Source organism: Uloborus diversus, chromosome 2, assembly GCF_026930045.1.
Source record: "Uloborus diversus isolate 005 chromosome 2, Udiv.v.3.1, whole genome shotgun sequence".
Lineage (NCBI taxonomy): Eukaryota > Metazoa > Arthropoda > Arachnida > Araneae > Uloboridae > Uloborus > Uloborus diversus.
The window spans coordinates 127,819,289-127,844,989 of NC_072732.1; the positions used below are offsets into that span (position 1 = coordinate 127,819,289).

General features: G+C 37.4%; 2 protein-coding genes across 2 annotated transcripts in view; one reads left to right on the forward strand and one right to left on the reverse strand.

Moving 5' to 3' along the window:
• LOC129217329 (WD repeat-containing protein 18-like) overlaps positions 1 to 12,420 on the reverse strand; it is a 47,705-nt gene extending 35,285 nt beyond the window's left edge. Inside the window, exons 1-2 of the mRNA XM_054851611.1 lie at positions 12,286 to 12,420; positions 7,120 to 7,311 (exon numbers count right to left, since the gene is read on the reverse strand). Of these exons, the coding sequence (XP_054707586.1) occupies positions 7,120 to 7,311; positions 12,286 to 12,300 (207 nt within the window). The 5' untranslated portion in view covers positions 12,301 to 12,420. The remainder of the gene's footprint in view (positions 1 to 7,119; positions 7,312 to 12,285) is intronic.
• A 154-nt stretch (positions 12,421 to 12,574) lies between these two features.
• The window catches only part of LOC129217330 (RNA polymerase II-associated protein 3-like), a gene marked incomplete at its 3' end in the record, with an annotated part of 42,740 nt that continues 29,613 nt past the window's right edge, over positions 12,575 to 25,701 (forward strand). The window contains 1 exon segment of the mRNA XM_054851613.1: positions 12,575 to 12,970. Coding sequence (XP_054707588.1) covers positions 12,839 to 12,970 — 132 coding nt within the window.

Below are 25,701 nucleotides of genomic sequence, written 5' to 3' on the forward strand. Positions count from 1 at the left end.
GTAACAATGTGACGTTACCTTATTTGCATATTGCAAGAACAACTCAACCCGAGAAAAAAGCAGCTTGCAGGTTGCACAATTCTTATTTAATTCGACATTCAGCACCCAACACCTCAACATTGTTATCTCATGTGATCGACATGTGCTTTGTCGGAAGTTTACCGACATCTGCCGAATGACGGCAACCAATCATAGCGTGCCACATATTTTTCGAACACTTCCGATTCAAACTCGGACATTTGAGTGTCGGTGGCAGGTGGATGGGATTTCCCGTGCAAGGTTTTTCCCGGAATGGCAAAAGGTAAGTTACAAATTTTTTTTTTAAAAACAATATTGGTGAAATCCTTCAAGAAACAAAAATAAAGGCATTTAGTGCAACAAGTTCCCCCCTCTTGAAGGAATTTCATCAAAAACCACATTATATACATTAAAAAACACTTAACTACATTCATATTATATTTACAAAAGATACATTTGAAAAATAGTTCAAAAACTTGATACGCCCCCCTCTTTTAAGTTAATCCCAATTAAATATAATTTCACAAAGCTTATTTAAACAATTCTTAGATAGGGGTTTAGTGAAAATGTCTGCGATGTTTACATTTGTCCTCACATATTTAATCAAAAAAATCTTTTGTTCAATTAAATTTCTTAAAAAATGGTGCCTTACATCAATGTGTTTTGTACGGGAATTCTCAATGGGAGACTTAGAAAAATCAATTGTTGCAGTGTTATCACAATAAATGACTGTATCCCTAAGCTGGAGGTTTTCAATATTTAATTCACTTATTTCTGTAATTATCCTCTTCAGCCAGACCATTTCTTTTGCAGTTTCACCAAGTGAAATATATTCTGCTTCCATTGTGGATAACGCAACACATTTATGTTTAAATGTCCTCCAATTAATTGGGACCCGATCAATACACAAAATTGATCCACCCATTGAGACTCTATCTTCCTGATTAGCGGCGTAATCGGAGTCGGAAAATCCCCGTAGATCTACACTACTGATTGAGCTTAAATTTAGTTTGTATGATATTGTATACTTTAAATATCCTAGCAATCTTAATAGAAAATCCCAATGCTTCCTTCCGGGATTTGCTTGAAATTGGGAAAAAATGTTCACCGCATAAGAGATGTCAGGCCGGGTCTTTCCCGCTATGTATGCCATACAACCCAACAAATTTCTGTATGGGAGCTTTTCTGCTTCCCTCTTTTCTTCTTCAGTTTTCGGGCAGTCGTCTTTCGACAAAACTGTACCCTTTGAGATTGGGAGGGTTGAATTTGGCACATAGTAATCGGAGAATAACCCCAAGACCTTCGAAATGTAAGAGCTTTGGTGAATAAAAAGATTATTTTTATCTTCCACAAATTCAATCCCCAGTAGCTTTCTGGTTTTCCCCATTTCTTTAATATCATACATACTTTTAATTTTATTAATTACCTTTTTAATTAAATTTTCATTTTTTGCTAGAATTATTATATTATCTACATAAATAAGAAGAAAAGTGTCTTTATCTCTATGATATACACAATTACATCCTTTTAATTTTTGAAAACCAAAACCACAAAGAACACTGTCTATTTCTAAGAACCAGTTTCTTCCGGACTGGTGTAGTCCATAGAGAGACTTCTTCAATTTACAGACAAAATTAGGGTGGCTTTTACTGACAAAACCCTCTGGTTGTCTCATGTAGATTTGTTCCTCTAAGTCAGCATATAGGTAAGTATTTTTTACACCAATTTGTGAGTGACACCATTTTAAAAGACATATAAAAATAGAAAAGAAAACTCACAAGTGAAAACTCAATTACTGGGCTAAAAACTTCAGAATATGACTCAATTGACTGACGGTCCCCCCTTACAACCAATCTGGCCTTGTATCTTACAATTTCACTCCTGTCATTTACCTTGAGGTCGTAGACCCACCTATTTCCCAAAATTGGTTTCCCCTCTGGTGGGGGTACAAGGTCCCACATCTCTCTTTGCTTAATGACATCTAATTCAGACTCCATGGCCAGTTTCCAGTTGTCCACCTCGGGGGTAGCGATACATTGCCTATACGAATTCGGTATAGAAATTTCCACTAAACCTGCTTCTTCACCTTCTCCCGAACTTTCACTCTCGTCACAGATTTCCCCTACTGTTGGATTTTTAGTTGAAAAGTCAAAAAGTTTTGGTTTATACTCTATTTTATTTTCACTACAATATTTTAAAACCTGTTTTAATGAATTTAATCTTACTTTACTTTTACCGGCAATTGTATAATAAATATCAGTCCTATCCCCGGTCTTTCTCCTTTTGGCTTCTCTAACCCATTTAATTTTTTCACAGGGAGTCTGCTCAACGCTCTCCTGGATTTCCTGTTCAAGTTGAACTTCACTTATAGGCCTGATAAAGTTAAATTTTCTCTCATTCTTATTTTGGACTTTTAATTACCCCCATTTTTCATTTTCATTGAACTTTACATTAACAGTCTCTGTGACTGTTCTGGTTTCAGGATCCCAGATTCTGTACCCTTTGGTACGTAAGGCGTATCCGACCATGATCCCCTTGGTAGCCCTCATATCTAACTTTTTTAGTTTAGACTTAGGCTGACCTACATAGGCAGTACACCCAAAAATACGTAGGTGTCTCCCTGAAGGTTTACGCCCAGAAAACAGTTCAAAAGGGGTCTTGTCCATATTTCCTATTACTGTCCGATTCCTTACATAATTAAAACAAAGAGCGGCTTCAGCCCAAAACTCATCCCCCAATCCAGAATCATTGAGCATAGACCTCACACCATTCATTATGGTTAAATTATATCTTTCTACTACCCCGTTCATTTGTGGGGTGTAGGAGTTGGTCCGCTCCATCTTTATTCCCTGATTGGTGAGATAGTTCTCAAAATCTTTGTTAACAAATTCTGTTCCGTTATCGGAACGGATAGCCAAAATTTTTGAGTTCAGGAATCTTTCAGTCCTTTTTTGAAAGTTGACAAAAACATTAAAGGCCTCACCTTTTGCTCTTAAAAAGAAAACATATGACTTTCTTGAGAAATCATCTATAATTATAAAAATATATTTCTTTCCCCCCAAGGACTCGGTCTGAAGGGGTCCCATCAGGTCCATGTAGAGCAATTGAAGTGCAGAGTTAGTACGCCTTTCTGGCATAGATTTAAACGAGCACTTCCTCATTTTACCCAATGGACAAGGGTCACAATTGGGTTTTTGCCCCTTCTTAATCTCTAGTCCCTGGACTGCACCAAGTTTACTCGTTTTGGCGATACTTTCCATATTTATATGGCAAAATCTCCTATGCCATTTTTCCATATCAACACTGACCATATTGGCCCCTTCAGACGGGTCCTTGGTCTTAAAAACTTTTGTATAATTAACATTTTCACAATCAATATAAAAATTTGGTTTAACATGATAAAGTTTATTTATTAAATTTGCTGTAAATAGTTTAACATTTTCTTGATTAAAAACACAGATCTTTCCGGGCAACCATTTGAGCTTATAGCCCTGTCTGTCTATACAAGAACCAGAAATTAGGTTGCGTCGCAGTGTTGGAGCATAGAAAACATTATTGAGGGTGATGGTAACTAATTTTCCATCTGATTCAATTTTAAAAATTACTTTCCCAATGCCCTCTACTTGGCTCTTCACGTTTCCTACGGCTACCTCCATTTGTGTGTTTTGTACAGGCTCTAGTTCGGCAAACAATGACTTATCTCGACAAAAATGAGATGTACTGCCGCTATCCAATAGCCATGTATCCTCACATTTTGGGTAGGTAGTGTTTGCAGAAATTTCGTTTTCATTTACTGAACAAAACATTCCTGCCTGAGGGTCTTCTTTGGTCTTGAATTTAAAATTCTTATCCTGTTTTACTTTGTTACGGCTCCAACACCTCGACGCAATATGCCCTTTCTTTTTACAAATGTAACAAACTTGATTTTTAGCAAGAAATTTACTCCCACCATTTGCCATTCCGGAGTTTCTGGGTTTTGAAAACATTGCCGAATTTTCTACATTAGGCTCTTCGGCCAAATACCTAATCCTGCCTTCCTCAGCCAGTAGTTCGTCTTTTACTTTAGAGAAGGTAAATCTCTCTTTTTCCCATCTGTAGATGGCTTGAACAATACTGCTGAAATTTGTAGGTAAATGCCGTACCAAATGAAAAGTTCTGAGTTTTTCTTCCATAATATATCCATTTTCGACTAATTGGTTAAAAATTCCCCCCAACCTTGCAGCGAATAATCCCACCGTTTCACCTTCTTGCATTTTGCAAGAGAAGTAGGATTCCCATAGTGCGGCTACTCTGGCCAAAGATGGGGGTTCAAAATTTATCTTAAGGGCTTTCCAAGCTTCACTAGGATCTTCCAAATTATCAATTAACCTTTTTATGTCTTTTTCTAAGTTTAAATAGATGATGGCTAAAGCTTGGTCACATCTTTTTCTGTCAGCACTAGTTAATTCCCCTTCTGGTTTCTTTTGGGTCATCTCCCATAAATCCATTTTTTTGAGCACCATTTTTATATCTTTGGACCAGGTAGCCCAATTATGGGAGCCCAACTTCTCAACATTTCTATAATCTTTCTCCATAATAAAAAAATGATTCAATTTTCTCCGGGCAGATCAACCACACGACTCTGCTACCACTTGTTGGATATGATTTTAGATGTTATAGAGCTAATAGCCTACAGCTAAGCTGAAAATTAGGCAACTCATTTCCAACTGAAAATTTGAGGGAGTGGTCTGCCCGAAGAAAATAATACATGAATCATTCTTTACACTGAAAAACATTTATTTAATATATATTATAAAATGGTTACATTACTATAGTTTGGTCCTCCGAAGAAAATTAAATTATGTTAAATCAAAAAGATCTTACAATAAGTCCATGCAGGTGTCAAAAAGTCCTGTCGATGTTCCATAGTGAATCCCCACAGGTAGAAGGACGGCATCGCAATCTCCCCAGAATTGCACGCTGGTCAGTTCACACCTTAGGAGCCAAGTTCACCATATCAGGGAAAAATATCGAAGATGGACACGATCCTTTTTCTTTGGAGACCAAACGACCCACTTAAATTGGACTATAACTTTTCACTTTTATGGACGTCATGGCAGCACGCGCTTCCAAAACTGAAGACATCAACAGCGAATCATTCAGAAAAAATCAGACCTCACCTAAGAGGCCAGTAGCAAAAACTTATGATGACATGGACGAACACATTTACAAACACAAACAACACAAAACGAGGAGACAAGTGAGAGAAAAAGTAGCGATCGAGCTACGGCCGGTCCGAGTATTTATAGCCAGATCCGACCTTGCTCGTAACAATGTGACGTTACCTTATTTGCATATTGCAAGAACAACTCAACCCGAGAAAAACGCAGCTTGCAGGTTGCACAATTCTTATTTAATTCGACATTCAGCACCCAACACCTCAACATTGTTATCTCATGTGATCGACATGTGCTTTGTCGGAAGTTTACCGACATCTGCCGAATGACGGCAACCAATCATAGCGTGCCACATATTTTTCGAACACTTCCGATTCAAACTCGGACATTTGAGTGTCGGTGGCAGGTAAATGGGATTTCCCGTGCAAGGTTTTTCCCGGAATGGCAAAAGGTAAGTTACAAATTTTTTTTTTAAAACAATATTGGTGAAATCCGTCAAGAAACAAAAATAAAGGCATTTAGCCCAACACCTATTACCAGGTTCAGCAACGGCTGGATGAGAAAAATAATTTACCTCCAGTGGGGGTGGAAGAAGATTAGTGAATACTTGAGACCAATTACAACAATGCGTTCTCCAGCTCCCTGGGAATTACTTTCCCTCATAGTGCGCGTTTGCAAAGCCGAATGCTTCCGTAGCTGCGAGTGCAGAAGTAATGGTCTAAACTGCTCAAGCATGTGCAGCAATTGCTCAGGTCTAAGAAGTAATAACAGGGGCACTGATATCATAGACGAAGATCTAGAAGAGAATGGTGGTATGCTTGAAGAGGACTGAATACTGGTGAATAATTTACATCACAATCTGTCGCATTCAACATTCTACATTTTTATTAAATATCAGTATTGAACTCAGTTTACGAACGTCAAAAATATACAACAATAAAATATGGTTGTAATAAACAGGCAAATATGCCTATTTTCTACAGAAAAAACTTCAAAAACTGCACTTATAAAAATGTCATAATTAAAAATGATATAGCAATAAATCATAATTGTTATGAAGTTTTATAATTTAAAAAATCATCTATGTTTAAAATATATTCATTTTTATTGCGGCATTGTCTAGAGAAAGTTTGTGTTTCTCCATGCTGCAGATTTATATAGCCACGGTACATGAATGCTTCTTTTCCCTTAAAAGTAGAGCCCCTTGAGTAGGTGGTGAGGTTATCGTTCCTTCAAGAGTTTATCACAGACATACCACCGGCCCTATAGATCGCAATTTGCTTTTACAAAACACTCCTCACACAAAAAATTAGTTCTCTGAGTGGTAATGAATATTTTTTCCGAAAAATCTAAAAAAAATATGAAAATTTTCTATTTTTCACCTGCCGTAACTCTGCAACCGTTCACTTAACAAAATAATGTTTAGGACCATTTTGTTTGAAATTTAGTGTAGATTATTTTGTACATTGCACTTTTCGTGCTAAACGCCATAGTTTTCTAAATATTTCGGAAAAACTGATAAAAACTACTAATTTACCAACTTCTTTCCCCCTCCCCCCAAAACCCGACGCTGAAAACGGTGTATTAACTTTTTACCAAACAATATGTGGACTGTATAGAACAATTTGGAGATGAAGGGAAACTTTTACTTTGGATGTTGAGGTTAGGCTTTTTTTGGTCTATTTGCACCATACTATTTTAAATAATACACTGATGTTGAATGTAAATCATCAAAGTGCAAATAACATCAATCAAAACATCAATGTTTTCATAAAATTATATCGCATCCATACTTACTCTAAAAAAATTACAAACATGTTCAGATTTTAGCAGAGAAATTTAAAACTTTTTGCATAGATTTCTCCGACAATATGAACTAAATTAATCCTTATATAAAGTCATGAAAATTGTAAAATAAATTTTCAAAGGGGGGAAAAACACTCACCTTTTTAGAAACAGTCCAAACTTTCAATATCGGTTGATTCTGAACACCACTAATTAGAAAATCGCCATTTATCATAGCCAAAGTTCTAGGGGTATTATTATGCCCTTTATAGGAAGATAAAAGACTGCCAGTTTTTAAATCATATATACAGCAATTACTTTGCTTGTTCTGAGTGTCAGAAGTGATTACAACCTAAAATAAATATTTTAATTTGAGAAATAAATTAGAATATAGATTAAAAGACATTTTTGTACAACATTTTATATATTTTTACGGTGGCATAAACAGTTTAAGCAAAAATTATTGGAAGTAAATAAATGCCTTTTTGCTCTAAAAAGTAAAAATGAATTAAATGTTATCACAGCCAAATTTTTTAAAAATTGAAGACATGTTTCGAGGTTACAAGGAAATCTTTTTCCAGGGTTGCGACAGGAACTGGAAAAAAAAAAAAAAAAATCCCTGACTTTTCCCTGATTAAGTTCACCAAATTTCCTTGATTTATGCTACCAATGATAATGGTTTTCTTTCTTTGCTCTACCTGAAAAGCATAATAAATAGAATGCAGTGTTTGAAACGGTTTAAGCTGTTAATTAAAAATATATATATTTTGAAAAAATGCTCCTTTTTTTTGGTAAAAATTGTATATTAAACTATCGACAGAGAAATATTGTAGGAAATATAAAACAAATAATTTACGTCCAGGAACCAGTAAACCTAGAGTTCGAAGAAATTATAAAAAGCAATCTTAAAGACTACCATGATAAAACTAAAAAATTTAAATGGAAATAATCTTGAACTGAATTTTCAAGCAGTATAATTGTTGCTGCAAGAATAACAAACAAGTGATAGTTAAAGTATGGAAGTAATGTAGTTTTATTTACGGAAATAATACTGTCTCGTGCAGGAAAGAGACAGTATCTGCAGAAAGGAGTTTACGATGTATTTGAAGAAATGCCTGGTGGAATTAATACTAACAATAGGAAAATGTTGGAAGTTGACTTTTTTCCCGCGCCTCTTTTTCAGTGGAAATCAAATAAGCCAGTATGTACAATAAAGGTAACCTACCATAAATGACAAAAATGCAAAAAAAAAAAAAAAAAAAAAAGAAGAAAGAAAGAAAAATGTGCAATTTCTGCCCTTTACCTGCACACGGCAGAATCGACATATTTATGTAAAACAAATTGAAATCTTTCAACAGCCAGTCATATTGAGCTATTCTCTAATCAAAAACCTAGGTTTTAATGAATGAATACAGCATTTTAACTATTAAAAAATAATTAGAATATTTACTTATGTACACAACTCAATTTCAAATGGGTTCATTAGTTATTGAAAAAAAATCTTAGATTACTTTAGTAACAAACAATATTGAAATGCAAAAACAATCATTAATTTCAAAATTTATATGTATATTGTTTTAAAATAAAAGAGATTTCAAGTCTGAAAAAAAAAAAAACATCTTTGTTTAATTCGAAGTGATAGCCCATGGCAAAAAACGAAATTTGATTTTAAGTCAAAATTCAATTTTAGCAATCAAAATTAAAACGCCAAGAGATAACTTTTAAGATTTTTTCAGCATTAATTTAAAAAAACAAAGATTTTCTTGAAATCGTGATAACAGTATGCTAATTACTTCAATGAGTAAAAGCAAGGGAGCAAAGTCATTAATGACGGCTTCCTCTTTCCAAATGAAGGAAAATTCAAGCAAGGTAAAATAAACTTTACAGACACAGAAGCAATCTTAGGAAGCTCATCCTAAGATGGAATACTTTGACCTTGAGGAAAAAAGATGCAAATATGTGGCACTCTATAATCGAACCTCATTAATTTTACTTTTTTAAAACAAATAATTGGAGTGAAATTTGTAGGGAATCAAAACACTTCATTTTGCAAGGGAAAAAAAAAATATTTTTTCTTCATTTGATCAATTTTTCCTGAATTTTTGTTATTTTTTCAAAATTCCCTGATACTTCCCTGAGTGATGAAGTCCCTTGACTTTTCACTGATCTGGTGCCACCCTGTTTTCTGATGCAAGAAAATGGACCCATGGATGTCAAGTTATCAAACTAAAGTTGTATTTTAAGTTGAGATACACTGATAGGCAAATGAGTCGATTACCATAGGCACCCATATGGGGGGGGGGGGGGTAAGAGGGGGCTGAAGCCCCTCTTTCTTTAGACATTAGGGCAGTTCTCAAAAGGTGGGAACAAAAAAGTTAACTTTGAGCAATTTCAAAAATTTTCGAATTTGATATCAATTTTGCTATTTTTCTATATTATGCATACCTAGAACACAATATATGAACATGAAAAGACAGCAGGTATTTGTAAAAATTGTTAATTAGCAAATTAAATTAGCAATCTGTAGGTAACACATTTTGGACATTGTTTTCCTGTAGGTAACGGATTTTGGACATCATCATAATGTAAGTTTCACCATTTTTGACAACTGTTAATCTGATTTTTAACTTTTCCAATGAAAATTTTATTTACTACTTTTTGAATTTTGCAATTTAATGATAAAGAGGATAGTAATGAAGTACTTAAATGGCTATACATACTGCTCTTTACATATAATAAAGTTTTGGAATGATTTTTAAGAAGTTGATGAAAGGTAGAAAAAAGCTTCATGGAAATAATTTTACAAACTTGTAGTTTGATTTTTTGGGACAAATAAGGAATAAAAATAGAGACAAATAAATACGACATATATATTTTTAAAGGAAAAATAAACAAAATATGCTTTAAGAAAGAATGTAAAAAGTGACATCAGTTTTAATAATGAATATATTTTCTAATGTCATAAGAATTAAAACGATGTCTAAAAAAAAAATTATTGAAAAAAGAAATTCGTATTTCTATTTGGAGATCGTTAAATTATGTTTCCAAAAGAAAGAAGAGAAAAAAAATTTCTAAAATAATAAAAGCGGCGGGAAAAAAAAAAATTTGCTAGTGCAGGTGATAAAGTCGCCAAAACTGGTGCAGCTGTCGATTAACTACATTTGTCAAACTGGAATCCCCCTCTGGTAACCTTTAGCTTATCGTATACTGTGTTGTCGCCAACGGAGGTTTGCTTGGCGATTTTCGCGCAAAATGGCTTTCCTTCGATCATAAACAGCCATGTTTCTACTATAATTTATGTATTGTTCAATGTGTAACGTATTAATTATGCAAAATACCTATGGATTAAAGAAGATAACATCATAATAATCTTTTTTATTGATGTTAGAAGACAGTGGATTATAAAAAAATTATAAATAAACGGACAGAATTATCGGCATCAAGATCGTAACGCCATTTTGACATCTCACATGTATGTTTAAGAAAAATAATTTTTCTTCTAAGATACTGCATAAAAGCTTATGAAAACACTTTTAAACAATTAAAAACTGATTCTGAGGATCGATAAATACCTTTAAAACGAAAACATCATATACTTAGTTCTCAAATAATAGCATTGTAAAGATCGTAACTTTTGGACATGCATCAAATTTCAAACTTACTTTTTTCTAAAATCGTTTACAAAGTAAATAATCTGTCTTTACTTTCGTTATTTGTGTAAAATATTAACAAAAAATTATTCAGTGTAAGATTCATGCCTTTAATTTTTTTTTGAAACGTATGGAAATAATTAAAAAAAAAAAAATTTAATGGTACATTTGCTCAGTTAACGTTTTGGTATGTCCAAAATTGTGCCATTTAGCAAAGAAAATATTTTTTAAGGGCATTTAAAGAGCTTTTTTGCCATAATTTAAGTCAATTCTTGTCTCTATACAGCATTATAATTTCCCTCAAAAATTTTAGAGTTAATTAAAATGAAAGTTATTTGGTGTTGAAGCTTCAAAGTTGAAGTCTGTGTTTGCTCCCACCTTTTGAGAACTACCCATTAAAACTTTCTTGCTTTTGTAACTTTCTTTTTGCAAATATTTAAAAACATTTCTTCTCCAGCCATTGATGAATAAGTTATTAAAAATGTCAAATTTTAATAACTCTAATCTGTACTAAAATCGGTTTCCATGGGGAAAATATCCTGCTAAACCAGGGAGAAAATATCTGAGGCCCCACCCCCCTAAAATTTTAAATATTTGCACCTATGTTGATTACCAACTAGGTAATAATTAACAGAGAAAATTGTTTGCAATTAAAGTTCTATAAACGTCACTTCAAGCTGTATATTTGGCCAAGCAGCTAAAAGTTTATCTTCTGGAGTTTATGTCAGCCTAAAAATGTAATTTGAAATCTCTTCTGGTGACATTTGGAAGAAAAAAGGGGATTGTGGCCCTTTGCCTTTCCTGTAATGTTTTCTCAAGTCAAAAGAACAAAAACACAATTTTCCGTTCTCTTTATTCAGGTCAAAAAGGTCATGCTTTTGGATCAGTGTGTGAGCACCCCCAGGGGTGCAGAGTCAGAGAGAAAATGACTGGCTCCTTTCAACTCTGACTCCTTTACCCCAAAATCTGCCCGACTCTGAATCCCGAAGCCCCACTTGATTCTGTTGACATCATAAATTGCTGAATGGGCATAGGCTATGCCTTTCCACCCTGATTCTGTTTTACACAAAAATAAAAAATTAAAATTACACCGAAAGCAAAATTGGGGGATATTTCGATAATTGGGAATCTGGCGATCTTTCTTCATTGGCGTCAATTTTTGGCTCCAGCGCCTGCGCAAGAGGTATTTTTCTTTGCAAACCAAAACAAAGAGATCAGAAACATCTATTCACATAGGGCTACTATAAATGAGCAGGGTTACCAAAATAAAATTATTTACGCCAAAAATGAGACGACCTCGCCAGATTCCCAATTATCGAAATATCCCCAAAATTGTAATTTCGTTTTCATAATTTTTTTTAACCATTTATTTCATTTTATTGTACCATTACAGTGCCGACTTTCTTCTAAACATTACTAAATATATGACTAGATTAAACATAGCTGTCAACCCAAATAGCATAACACAACAAATTTGCAACGTAATTTAAAAAATAAAGCCGCCATCCAAAAAAAAAGTTTAACAACAAAAATGCATCACTTCAGAACATAAATCAAACAGAGGAGTAAACGCAATAGTTCTCAACAAATGTCACAAGTTTTAAAACAGTTTCAAATTCGGAACACTTCAAAGCCAATTTCACTTAGAATAAGTTACATGAAAGAATTGTAATCACCTCAGAGAGATCCATTATAAATTTTGATATCACTTTTCAACTGCCTACTTTACTAATTTTATCTGCTTTATTAAACGAGTTTAATATCGAAATTCAACTCAAAATAATTTTTTAAAAAATGTCGAGCCGGCCGACGAGTCTACAGCCAATTACAGTTATGGTGAAACACGAAATATTGCGTAATTTACATCAGGAAGAGCCTCTGAAACTATTTTTTGAATATAAAGAAATTACTTTTCAATTTTGAATGCTTATAGGGGGAAAATGAAAAATGAAATTTTTTGTTAGTTGATAGACTATAATTCAAAAAAGGGAATCAAAATTAACGAATCGTATTTTTTAAAAAAGAGGTTCCGTGTGCTTGTTGTTTGCAACTTTATTTGGATGATTTGTTTGGTGAAGAATTGGTGAAGCAATTTAAAGTTGTTTTCTTGTTTACGTATTTGTTAGTGGTTGCTACATTTGCTAAGAATATATTATTATTGTTTTCTAATGATTGTACTTTTATGAAAAGGCTCTGCAAAGAATATTTAGTTTCTGATAGTGCTATAGAATGGATATTCAAAAGCAAGTTCGAGATAATGCTGAGGACCTTCAAAATTTTTTATTGGACTTGAATGCATGGGAAATAGAGATGCGTAAAAAAGAGGAAGAGTTTAAAGTTTCTCAAGTTTCAGAAACTCAGGTTAGTCTATATTGATTTTTACAAATACAAGTACAAAGTGACTACCAGCAAAAAACTCTGGACCCAGCTTTGCTGGGCATGTAGTCAATATATCAATCCCTAATGAAGAACAAGTGCCCTTTTAAAAACTAACAGCTGCTTTCAGTAAATTTCCAAGTGGCTACAATTCTGTTGAACTAGTAATCTTCCTGATTTCAAAATTAGTTTGAGATTTGAAAAGCTGTTCAGCTGTAGTTAGTTTGAGATTTGAAAAGTTGTTTATACCACTCGGGAACTCAAGCAGAAGTAGCAATGCTACTTGATTTTAAGGCAGAGAGGTGCGGCTTCTGTTTAATGGAGCGCCTATTTCTAGGTGGAAGTTCCATTTGACTCAGACAACATAGATGGCAGATCCATCTATGGACAGTTCAATAATTTAGAATCAGACCAGAAGCCGAAGATCTTCTGGCTGAGCACCCCTCAGATGTATCATTTCACTTGGCTGACTATTTGACCACGAGCATATTTAATGTTTCCCAGTCACCCTTAATGAAGACTGGATCTTCGTCCGGTTAGGATTGAACCAGGGACCCTCCGGTCACAAGTCTGATGCCTTACGGATCAGGCCACCATGGCACATTTGAAAAACTTTTTGCCATCTGTGCAAAAGTTTTGGCCTATAAACATCTTTCATTTTAATCAACTTAAGTTACTGGGTCATATTTCCTCTTATCTCCTTTGCTCATGATTATACCAGGGGGTCTGGCCAGAGGGACTCTGGGTCCGTTTAGGGAACCTTCTCAAAACTCGGATCAACCAAAATTCCAATCCACCCAAAACAAGGTTTCACAAGTTATTTATTAAAAAAGCGAGTCTGAAACTCAAATAATGAATATTTTGTGTATGTAAATCTTAGTTTTTCGAACCTTTTTGAAGATAAAATTGTAGAGAAATCAGCTTTAAGAAGGATCTGCTAAAAATGTCCACGCTCTTCTTTGGTTCTTGCACAAGCAATAAATTACTAATACTCCCAAATATAGTGTGTATTAGTTTGCTTTTTTAACTCACTGATGACTTTGAATGTCTTATCACGCCCTATTGAGCATGTTTCAAAAGCATTTTACACTTGTTCTTCTGATGCTAAATGAGGCAGTGAGAAGCAAAGGGATGTAAGTGAACATTTTGAAGTTTTGAGTAAGACGCGTTTAAAGATATCATCCTAGGTAGGCTTTCATTGAAATGTTTTTCTAAATCATGCTGTATAGCAGCAACCACCAGGGCTACTAGTACCATCTCTTGTCCCAATACAGAGGAGAGGTTCACCTACCATGCAGGCCCGTGTCCAGGATTTCAAAGAGGGAGGGGTTGAAACTTTTTTCCTTAAAACTTATATTCTCAAAGGAAAATAACTAAGAATGTTGAATAAACCATTTTAGTTCGATAAGTAGACCCTTTTTTTTTTACATTTTATGTTTTGTTAAATGAAATCTTTTTTTTTTTTTTCAGAAATTTAATGAAAATATAAATTTGATACCAAACAACTGCTGTTTCGCATAGAAACATTCTTCTGATATATGAAACGACAAATTCATCCAGCAAACAAAAAAGGCGTATCCAAAGAGAAGGATTTGAGGATACATTCGAGTCCCGACTTACGCGAGGGATGCGTTCCAAGATTCCTCGCATAAGTTGAAATTTCGCATTGTGGAAAAACATATGCATACAAATTTTTTAAAGCATATCAAATACTTGAAGACACTTATAAACAACCCTCAAACTAAAACTTTAGATGAAAGTGACACTAAGGTGCCATTATATTTCATCAACTTTTATATTTAGAATGAAAAAAAATAAATGAAAGAAACTGAGAGTGGTTATTTGATGCACTAGACTAGTTTGGGATGTGAACTTTGACTGTCAGTGATGCTTACAGGGATGTGATAACATTCACGAAATCTATATTTAGTAGCCAATAACGAAGCTGATACATCCTTCCAAAAAATTCGTGTTGTGGGTAAAAAATTCGCATCAGCTCTAAAATTCGTTATTCTTGAAAATTTCGCGTTATAGCCATTTCGCATAAGTCGAATCGCGTTGTAGCGGGAGTCGACTGTATATCCTTTTCCGAAACCCAAAATACTTTCCCTTTTTGACCATAAAAAAACCTAATAGTAAGCAAAGTAAACATTTCCCGTGCCCCTCTATTTTTTTTCTTCTTTTGGCTACATCATTGCCTAATACTCTCTTTAAATAAGTTTCCCTTGCATGCTCAGCATTGCCGGACTTTTCAGCCATTCCTTCATCGTTATTTTTTTTCAAATACACTCTGTCGCAAAAAAATATATGCACCCAGAAGAAATTGAGCTACACTCACGAAACTTGGCAGGCATGTAGTGTATAAAGTGATAAGAAGATATTTAAAAATTCAGAATAAAAGATAATTTTATTAAGCAGTTACAGCATGCAAAAGGTTACAAATCAGTTAAAAGTAAAGCCACCTCTGGCAGCTAGACAAGCCGAAACACAGCGTGGCATCGAATCAATTAGGTCAATTATAACCCCCTGCGGAAGATCATGCCATAATCTTTGCAACTGTGTCGTCAATTCCCCTGTATTTCGGGATGGCTGCAGTTGCCTTCCCAGCAAGTCTCAGACATGCTCTGTTGGCGAAAGGTCTGGTGGACTGGCAGGCCATCGGAGTACGTCATATCCCTGAAGACAATGTTGAGTGAATCGCGCAGTATGTGGACGAGCATTATCCTGCTGATAAATGGCACCAGGGCGACTTGATAGTATGGGCAGAACAATCGGCGTTAAAATGCTGTCCACATATCTGCGAGCTGTCAAAGTGCCTTGGAGAGCAACCAGAGGTGATCGTGTGTCCCAAGAAATCGCTCCCCACACTGTCACAGCTTGTCAAATAGCTGTATGCCGCTCGACAACAAATGCCGGATCGAAGCGCTGACCGGTGCACCTCCACACATGTGTACGGTGATTATCAGCACTGAGACTGAATCGGGATTCATCGCTGAAGATCACACGCCTCCAGTCTGTTACGCTCCAAGCTGCCCGAGGTCGGCAAAAATCCAGTCGACACTGCCTGTTGTGACAGTGCCACATTAATAATGTGGCAGTGTGATTCTTATCGCACTGTCACACCTGTGATGTGGAGTCACTGGCAAGCGTCTTAATGGATGTGGGCTCCAAGCCAATTTCGGCCAGTCGTCTCCTAATGGTTTCCCTTGATTTCACCGGATGCCTGGAAGGAGGTAAGTGGCGTTAAATCGATGCAGGCGACGTAGTCGGCGCCGTGTTGGCCTAGAGCCATTATTTTTTTCTTGGAGAAATTCCTAAAGTTTTAGAAGGATTAGAAAAGTTTCCAGAACTTACTTCCTTCTTTTTTCAAACTTTGAAAGTCATCCCGCTATTTTACCGGCGCTCGAATCGTTCCCCAGAGCCAACATTCCCTGCATGCGTAGCATGCGTTTGTTGACCCGACACGATGATGTGACGTCATAGGAAAGATGTTGAGTAGATTCTTGCTGTATGCATGTGGGAAACAATTTTAAAGAATTTAGTTTCAACCTGTAAACTGTGTTGAGTTGTTTCCTCAATGTAATTTATGCATGCTTTTTGGTAGGGGAGAGGGGGGCACATGTAAACATGGGGCACATGTGAACAAACCATATTTTACCCAGATAACATGAGGAAAAAAATCTGAAAAAAATTCATGTAGATGACAGCAGTAGTACTGTATGCTGCCTGAAATTTCAAAGATCTCAACCATTTTGTTTTTTTAGTTATCATAAAAACTTCTGTTTTGGAAGGTGCCAGTAAACTTTCATGTTCTAGTTCTCAGAGTAAAAACACATTCAACACTATCTTTATTGTGATTTGAACTTTATTCATTTTGAAGTGGGATTTATAAAGTAAGTTTTTGTACTCTATTTTTTTTAAAAAATTTGAAAGAAATATTGTTTTTTATCAGATTAGGCTTAGGTTGTTATATGGGGCACATGTGAACACACTATGTAGGGGCAGGTGTGAACTGTTTACATGTGCCCCATACTGTTTTTTTTTAGTTATTTTAATTTCAAAAATTGTTTAATTTTTTTATTTGATTAGGCTAATTAAGAAACATTGAATAATTAAAAATTTTAATAATTGAAGAGTATCAGCTGTATTGCGACTGTTGGAGGCTCCAAAAGTGATCGCACTTTGTGGAGAGAAACAAGTTGGACAAAATATTTCAGGCGAGAGAGGTGAACTTGTATCATTTTGTGGTATAGTTAATGCTATGGGAAACACTGTACCTCCTGATTTTGTATTCCCAAGAAAAAGATACAAAGATATTTTCTTAAATGGAGCACCATCAGAAAGCTTAGGGTTAGTATCCAAAACTGGATGGATGACTGCAGATAGCTTCCTAGAAGTTGTTAAACACTTCCAAAAGTACTCTCGCTGTACCGCAGCAAATCCTGTTTTGCTTCTACTTGATAATCATGAAAGTCATATCAGTTTGGATGTAATATTATTTTGTCGTGAGAATGGAATAGTACTCCTTACATTCCCCCCTCATTGTTCACATCGCTTGCAGCCTTTGGATGTAGGTGTTTATAGCCTCTTTAAATCTGAACTGAAAACTTCTTTCAATGACTGGTTGACATTACACCCAGGAAAAAGAATAACTATGAAATTGGTCAGTGTTCTTCACCAGCTTTCACCCCAGCCTTTACATCCAAAAATATTAAATCGGGTTTTTCTAAACCAGGAATTTGGCCGTTATCTCGGCTTGCTTTTACTGACGCTGATTTCATCCCAACTCAAATAACAAGTTTAATGCCAGTTAATCCTGAGGATGCCTCCACCAGCTGCAATGCACATTCAAGTCCTACCCGGAATGTGTGAGACCATTGCCTAGAATAGAATTTCACGATTCCACTCTAGGGAAAAGTAAGCAGCGTCAAAAAAGAAAATCAAGAATTTTAATAGACACCCCCGAAAAAGATATTGTTGTCAAAGCTATGGAAGAAAAGGCAGAGAAAATGAAGATAAAATGTGAAAGACTTGCAAAGAAAAGAATGTTAAAACTTGCTGAACTGTTGAAAAAGGAGCAGTCAAAGGATGTAGCCAGTGACTCCGAGTCCAACATTAGCTTTGAAGAGAGTAGCTATCAAGAAATTTGTGCTGAAGTCAACCTTGCACCAGAAAATGTACCCTGTGAATGACTTTGTCCTCGTAGAATTCTCTACAAAAAAGACAAAAATTCACTATGTTGGCCGTATCGAGAAAATGGAGAGTGATGAAGCAAATGTTAAATTCATGAGGAAGCAGAAGAAAGAAACCTTTGTATTTCCAGAAACAGATGATACATCGATGGTAAACACTGATGATATTCTGCTAAAATTACCCCCACCTACAATTTTAGGTAGCACATATCTAGCTGCTTCTTCAGTTTCTTTTTCTGTAAAACTTGAAGGCTATAATGTTCATTTAATCAAGTTAATTTATTATGTACTCAATATTTATATTTTCATTGTGTTTATTAATGTGTAATAAAGAGTACTTAAAGATATGCTTAGGTGCATTTTATACCATTTATGTATCTGTTCACTTGTGCCCCAGGTGTGTTTACAACTGCCCCCCCCCCACTGGGGCAGATGTGAACAAAATGTAACATATTGTAACGGATTCGGTGCGACTTCCACTTTCTTGAAATGAAGACACAGTTCTTGATAAAAACACAGGAAATTTATTTACACTATGTACAGGAGAAACCGTTAACAACTGCTAAATTATTCATCAGCAATTATCACACAACACCGTAAACTCAACGTTTACACACGTATTTACTTCCAAATACGAAAACAACACAGCGAAATGCCTCGCTATAAACAGAGCTAATACACACACTCAGTTCGAAATCTGAATCGAAACTCCCTGTTTATCCATCGCTAACGGCTTAAATACACCGAAAAGAATTTTCTCAAATATTCCACACGCTTCTCGAAATGCGTTGACCGTTATCAAATTTTATCAATGAACAAAAAGGGAATAGGGGTCGTATATTTTAGCCATATGAAAAAGGGGTTGTATATTCATTACGGGAAACTATTTACAGGTTACGTTACTACAATAATTACTATTTACAGGATTTGTAACATTGCCCCCTTCCTAAGGACTGCACGTCCCGGGCAGTACAATCCCCAGAAAGGGTGCCAAACTTCTATCACATGTTCACAAATATACACATTAATTAATAACTAACAGATACAGAAAATACAATAATAACAAGAAATATTACTAAACATTAAAAGCAAAAATTATCTACAACTTTTATGTTATCAACCATGGTTGTTTACGTAATACTCATGAACTATGGCCATAGTATGGGGCTAACCGATCATAATGTACAACCCTAGGTTTTGCATTAGGTGATTTTTGGATCCTCACTACGACGTCATTTAGTCGGTTAAGGACTTTGTAGGGTCCATCCCAATGCGACTGCAATTTGGGTGACAGACCTTTCCGTCGGATGGGATTCCATAACCAAACCTTGTCGCCTTCGTTGAATTCATGTCCAGTAGACCTTGTGTCGTATCGGGTCTTCATCTTCTCTGCCGCGATGTTGATTCGCTCTCGTGCGAAGTTATGAACGTCTTCCAACCGGGCCTGGAGATCCTGGATGTACTCCTCAGGCGATGAAGGCGCATCCGGAGGACGACCGAAGACGAGATCACAAGGTAGCCGAAGCTCTCGTCCAAAGAGCATCTGAGATGGGGCATATCCGGTAGTCTCGTGGACAGCACTGCGGTAGGCCAGCAGGAACAAAGGTAGCTTCTTGTCCCAATCCTGTTGATTTCTGGATACCATAAGTGAGAGATTATTCAGGATTGTGCGGTTAAATCTCTCCACCATGCCGTCTGATTGTGGGTGTAGTGGTGTTGTCCTAGTTTTCTCAATTCCGAGAATTTGACATAGGCCCTTAAACACAGCAGAGATGAAATTCCTCCCTTGATCGGAATGAATCTGCAAAGGTGTTCCATATCTCGAGATCCAGTGTTGGACTAGAGTCTCTGCTACGGTGGTAGCCTCTTGATCTGGAATGGGATATGCTTCCGGCCATTTGGTGAAGTAGTCAATGGAAACAAGAATGTATTTGTTCCCATCAGCAGTTCTTGGTAGAGGACCCAGGATGTCAATCCCAATTCGTTCGAAAGGAGCTCCAACGTTGTACAGATGTAGCTTCCCTCTGCTTCTCTTCTTCGGACCTTTACGAGCAGCACAGGCGTCACAAGAATGGCACCACTTCTCCACGTCATCCTTCGCCTTGCTCCAGAAGAAGCTTTCCCGAACTTTATTGAGAGTTTTCAAGACACCAAAATGTCCTCCAGTCGCACTACTATGTATTTCTTTCAGAACATCTGAAATCCTTGATCGGGGAAGTAGTAACTGCCACCTAGATGTTTTGCCGTCGTCAGATTCCCATTTCCGGTACAGTACGCCGTTCCGTAAATGGAGTGAGTTCCATAAAGCCCAGTATCTTTTTGTTGCTGGACTGAAGATGGAAACGTCCTGCCAGCTAGGGCGTCGACTGTCACTTTCCATGAACTCCAAAATTGTTTTTATGTCGGGGTCTTCAAGTTGATCTTTTCGAACTTGGTCATCACTCCATGGATCAGGTTCTGATGATGTTGGAGTCACTGTCACCTGATAGGCGGTAGGGCTAGTCGTTCCATACTGTTTCTCGATTCGGGAACAATAGTGGCAGTTCTCAGGACAGGGTCTCCTTGATAAAGCGTCAGCATTACCGTGAGATAACCCTTTTCGATGCTTGATCTCCATGTCATATTCCTGGAGCCGCTGTATCCATCTGGCTATCTGGCCTTCTGGATTCTTGAAGTTCAAAAGCCAAGTTAACGAGGCATGATCTGTCCGAAGCAGAAATTTTCGGCCGTAGAGGTAATGATGGAAGTGTTCTACAGCTTTCACTATGGCCAGTAACTCCTTTCTGGTGACGCAGTAATTTCGCTCCGACTTTGATAAGCATTTGCTCCAGTAAGCGATGACATGTTCATTTCCGTCAATTTCTTGGGATAAAACAGCTCCAATTCCCTCGTTGCTCGCATCAGTGTCCAGGATGAAGGATTTTTCAGGCTGAGGATAGGCGAGGATAGGCGTTGATGTTAAAGCCTCCTTCAGTCGTAGAAATGCATCTTCGCATTCTTTGGACCATTCAAACTTTTGCTTGCTCTCCGTCAGCTTATGCAAAGGTCGTGAAATGTTGGAAAAACCCTTCACAAACTTCCTGTAGTACGTGCAGAGCCCCAGGAAACTTCGCAACTGATGGATGTTTTCGGGACGACTCCAACTCCTGACCGCAGATACCTTCTCTGGATCGGTTTGCACACCCTCAGAAGAGATGATGTGACCAAGGTAGTTCACTTCCCGGCGGAACAAATTACATTTGGACGGGCTTAACTTCAGATTGGCTTCCTTAAGCTTTTGCAGCACCTTCCTAAGATTTGCCAGATGTTCTTCGAAGCTGCGTCCCACGATGATGATATCGTCTAAGTAGACCAGACAGGATTCGTAAGAAAGTCCTCTTAACACTGTCTCCATAAGACGCTCGAACGTAGCTGGTGCATTGCAGAGGCCGAAGGGCATCACTTTAAACTGCCATAAGCCTTGTCCAGTTGTAAAAGCTGTCTTTTCTCGGTCATCAGGGTGTATCTCAACCTGCCAGTAGCCGCTCTTCAAGTCCAGGGTCGAAAACCACTTGTGTCCGGAGAGAGTGTCCAAGGTGTCGTCTATCCGTGGAAGAGGGTAGCTGTCTTTCTTGGTGATTTCATTCAGCCGTCGGTAATCGACACAAAATCTGGTGGAGCCATCTTTCTTTCGGACCAAGACGATGGGAGAGGCCCAAGGACTGGATGACGGTTCGATTACATCATTCTCCTTCATCTCTTTCAGGAGGGTCTCAACCTCTTCCTTCTTGGCGAACGGTAGTCGTCTTGGATGCTGTTTAATAGGGGGGTGTTCTCCAGTGTAGATCCTATGCTGCGTTAAATTCGTCCGGCCCACATCCTCCGATGTAGATGAAAACAGATGCTTGAAGTCGTCCACCAATTGTTCCGCAGCAGTTCTTTGATCCTTCGATAAGGGTGCACTCCCAATTAACTTCGATGTCAAGGACTCAGAAGACACAGTCTCGGGGGAATTGATTCTTCTAATGATGCAGTTTACGGGAGTACAAGTTGCTAACACTTCGCCTTTCCGGATATTCCTTGGCCTTTCACTCACGTTGGCGACTCTCACAGGAATTACATCCTTGGAAAGGTCCACAAGCGTAGATGCCACCAGCACTCCTTTTGGGTTATTGCTTAAGTTGGGGTATTCAATGAGTCCAAATCTAAAACTATTGCTTTCTTCAATGGAGCCGGGTATTAATGATTCTGACCTTGAGGGAATTGATAAATCTGTTTGGGCAATTATTTGATGAGCGGATTTTACATCACTTTCTGCGGGAAAGACTGCTATGTCTTCTCTCGTCGAGTGCAGCTCGTTAGTCTTGAAATCGAGGTTGAAGTCATACTTCTTTAAAAAGTCCAATCCGAGAATGAAGGGGTCTATGATAGCAGCAACGAATGCGGTATGATGATAAATGGCATTTCCAAACACAATTTCTAAGTTCACTTTACCTTCAATCTCGATCTTGTCACCTGTCACAGTTTGGAGGGTAACGCAGGGCGGCGTCCACAGAATGTTGAGTCCAAATTGACGAGCCACATCTGTTCTAATGATCGTAACATTGGCTCCAGTGTCAATAATCAGTTCGCAGGGAAACCCGTTTACATATGCGTAAACAAACAGTCCATTACTGCCGCAACTCGTCGATGAAATCTGGAAAACTTTAAGATGGGGCTCATTCCAATTTGGCGACCTCCGCCCCGCGAGATTGCCATGGCTTAGTTTTCCTGGACCTGCGAGGGAGAGGTGCTCTTCCCTCTGGTTTCTTGGCGAGCTTCACAGTTTCTTCGCAAGTGACCCTCGCCGCCACATTTCCAACACTTAAGTGATTGTCCATTTTGGTCCTTGGGAGCCGCAGTCCTTTTGAGGATTCCTGCAATTTCTTTTATTTGCTTTTCCAGTTCAGCAAAGCGTGACGAAACCGGATCAGGCTCATCAGTTTTGACGCCGCGGATCGAATGGCGATCCTTGCGGGTTGCTTGCTGGGCGGCCTCCAACTTCATCGCATACACAACAGCAGAATTCAGGTCTTTGACATCCGCCATCCGTAGAGCTTTCTGGATTTCCGGATCTCGAACCCCGTCGATGTAGTAGTTGAGTGCCAGGTTGTCCCGAACATCCGCAGGACAGTCGCAAAAAGCAAGATGAGACAGTCTTTCGATGTCCGCCGCGAGTTCTTGCAGGGTTTCTCCGGTTCTCTGGAAACGGGACTTCAACTGGAGTCGGCTGAAATCTTTCTGGCACTTCTCACCGAAGCGAAGCTCCAACGCAGATGTGAGGGCGGCGAAATCCAGGCGCTGGCCGTCCGGAAGGTTCTGAAGAATGTCCGCTGCGTCACCTCTCAGGGATGCTGCAAGATGGCAGGCCTTGGTAACAGAGTCCCATCCGTTCGCTTCCGCCACTATCATGAACTGAGTTTTGTAAACCTGCCACGAAGTTTTCCCATCAAATGTGGCAAGTTTAATGGACGGTCGAGCAACCGATGTGGGAGCGCCAAACTGTACAGAGCTGCTTTCCGCGGTCGCCAATCTCCTTTCCAGGTCTTTAAAGATGTCTTCTTTAAGTTGATGAAATTTTCTATCTTCTTCTTCCAGTTTATTTTCTACAGCATTGCATCGGCCTTCCACGGAACTTAATTTTTCTTCAAATTTCTCTTCGATAGCATCAACTCGATGCTCTATCTCATTAAATTTATTTTCCATCACAGTCTTTACCGAAGTAAGATCGTTTTTAATTTCCTCTTGGTTAGAAACTAGGTCATTTTTCAGCACCGTTAAATCACTTTTCAATTGGTTTTGATTAGCCGCCATATCATTTTTTAATTGTTCTTGATTAGCTGCCATATCATTTTTTAATTGTTCTTGATTAGCTGCCATATCATTTTTTAATTGTTCTTGATTAGCTGCCATATCATTTTTTAATTGTTCTTGATTAGCTGCCATATCATTTTTTAATTGTTCTTGATTAGCTGTAAAACTTGCAGTCAAGTCACTTTTTAATTGTTCTTGATTGGCTGTAAAACTTGCAGTCAAGTCACTTTTTAATTGTTCTTGATTAGCCGCCATATCACTCTTCACAGAGGTGATTGCGTCAAGAAGTTGTTTTAATTGTTCATCCATTGCGCGAGTAATCACCATAAAAATAAAGTCCTAATTCAAAAAAGTCTTTATGAAAAAATGTCCAAAGTCACACTTACTCCAAGAAAGTCCAGAAGAAGCCCCACGTTGGGCGCCAATTGTAACGGATTCGGTGCGACTTCCACTTTCTTGAAATGAAGACACAGTTCTTGATAAAAACACAGGAAATTTATTTACACTATGTACAGGAGAAACCGTTAACAACTGCTAAATTATTCATCAGCAATTATCACACAACACCGTAAACTCAACGTTTACACACGTATTTACTTCCAAATACGAAAACAACACAGCGAAATGCCTCGCTATAAACAGAGCTAATACACACACTCAGTTCGAAATCTGAATCGAAACTCCCTGTTTATCCATCGCTAACGGCTTAAATACACCGAAAAGAATTTTCTCAAATATTCCACACGCTTCTCGAAATGCGTTGACCGTTATCAAATTTTATCAATGAACAAAAAGGGAATAGGGGTCGTATATTTTAGCCATATGAAAAAGGGGTTGTATATTCATTACGGGAAACTATTTACAGGTTACGTTACTACAATAATTACTATTTACAGGATTTGTAACAATATTTTAGAAATAATTTTTAGGTTGGAATTTACTCTTGTAGAAGGGGGATAACTGCATGAAAATATTAGCAAATGTTTGATTTATCATATTTAGCACCTTTTTCTTCTTTATCTCAAATCAATAATGAAAAATATAGAAAAATGTCGTTTTTGTTCACATGTGCCCCCCTCTCCCCTATACGTCACGCCATCGCGTAGGGAGATAGGGAATGCTATTTAAGTGTGAACTCTCAATCAATCATTCTCTTATTGTTTCACCTCTTGTTTTTACTATGTTGTGACTGCAGTCCGATGTTTTTCTGAGGTGCTGAGATTGTGCCTGGGAGCTGTGTGCTCCGGAGTTCCACGTAGTATAGTGGATTCTTTTTGAAAGATGTAGGAAGTTTTGTCGTTGAGCCCAGCTAGAAATGCGGACATGTTCCAGTTGTTGCCTTGAGATGAGTTTTTAAGTGGGGGATTTTCTCTCTAAAATTGAGAGTTTAAATCAAGTTGTTTTTTTTTGCTGTGAAAAGGCCTAACAAACAGGACCATTGAAGGTCCACGCTCGAGAGCTGGATTGGATGTCCGTTAGATGGATGGATGGTTCCTGTTGTCCAGGAGGACAGGTTTCTTTCCTGAATTTAGCATAGTGGCATGGAATGGTCACGGACAATTTTGATATGGGATCCAAATTGGTGGATCGCGCCCTCACATGTTGTGCCAACTTTTAAGGAAGGAATAGTTTGTTTGGTATGAACTTTTTAACTCGTTCGTATGAACTATTCTGTTTATGGCATTGGACTCA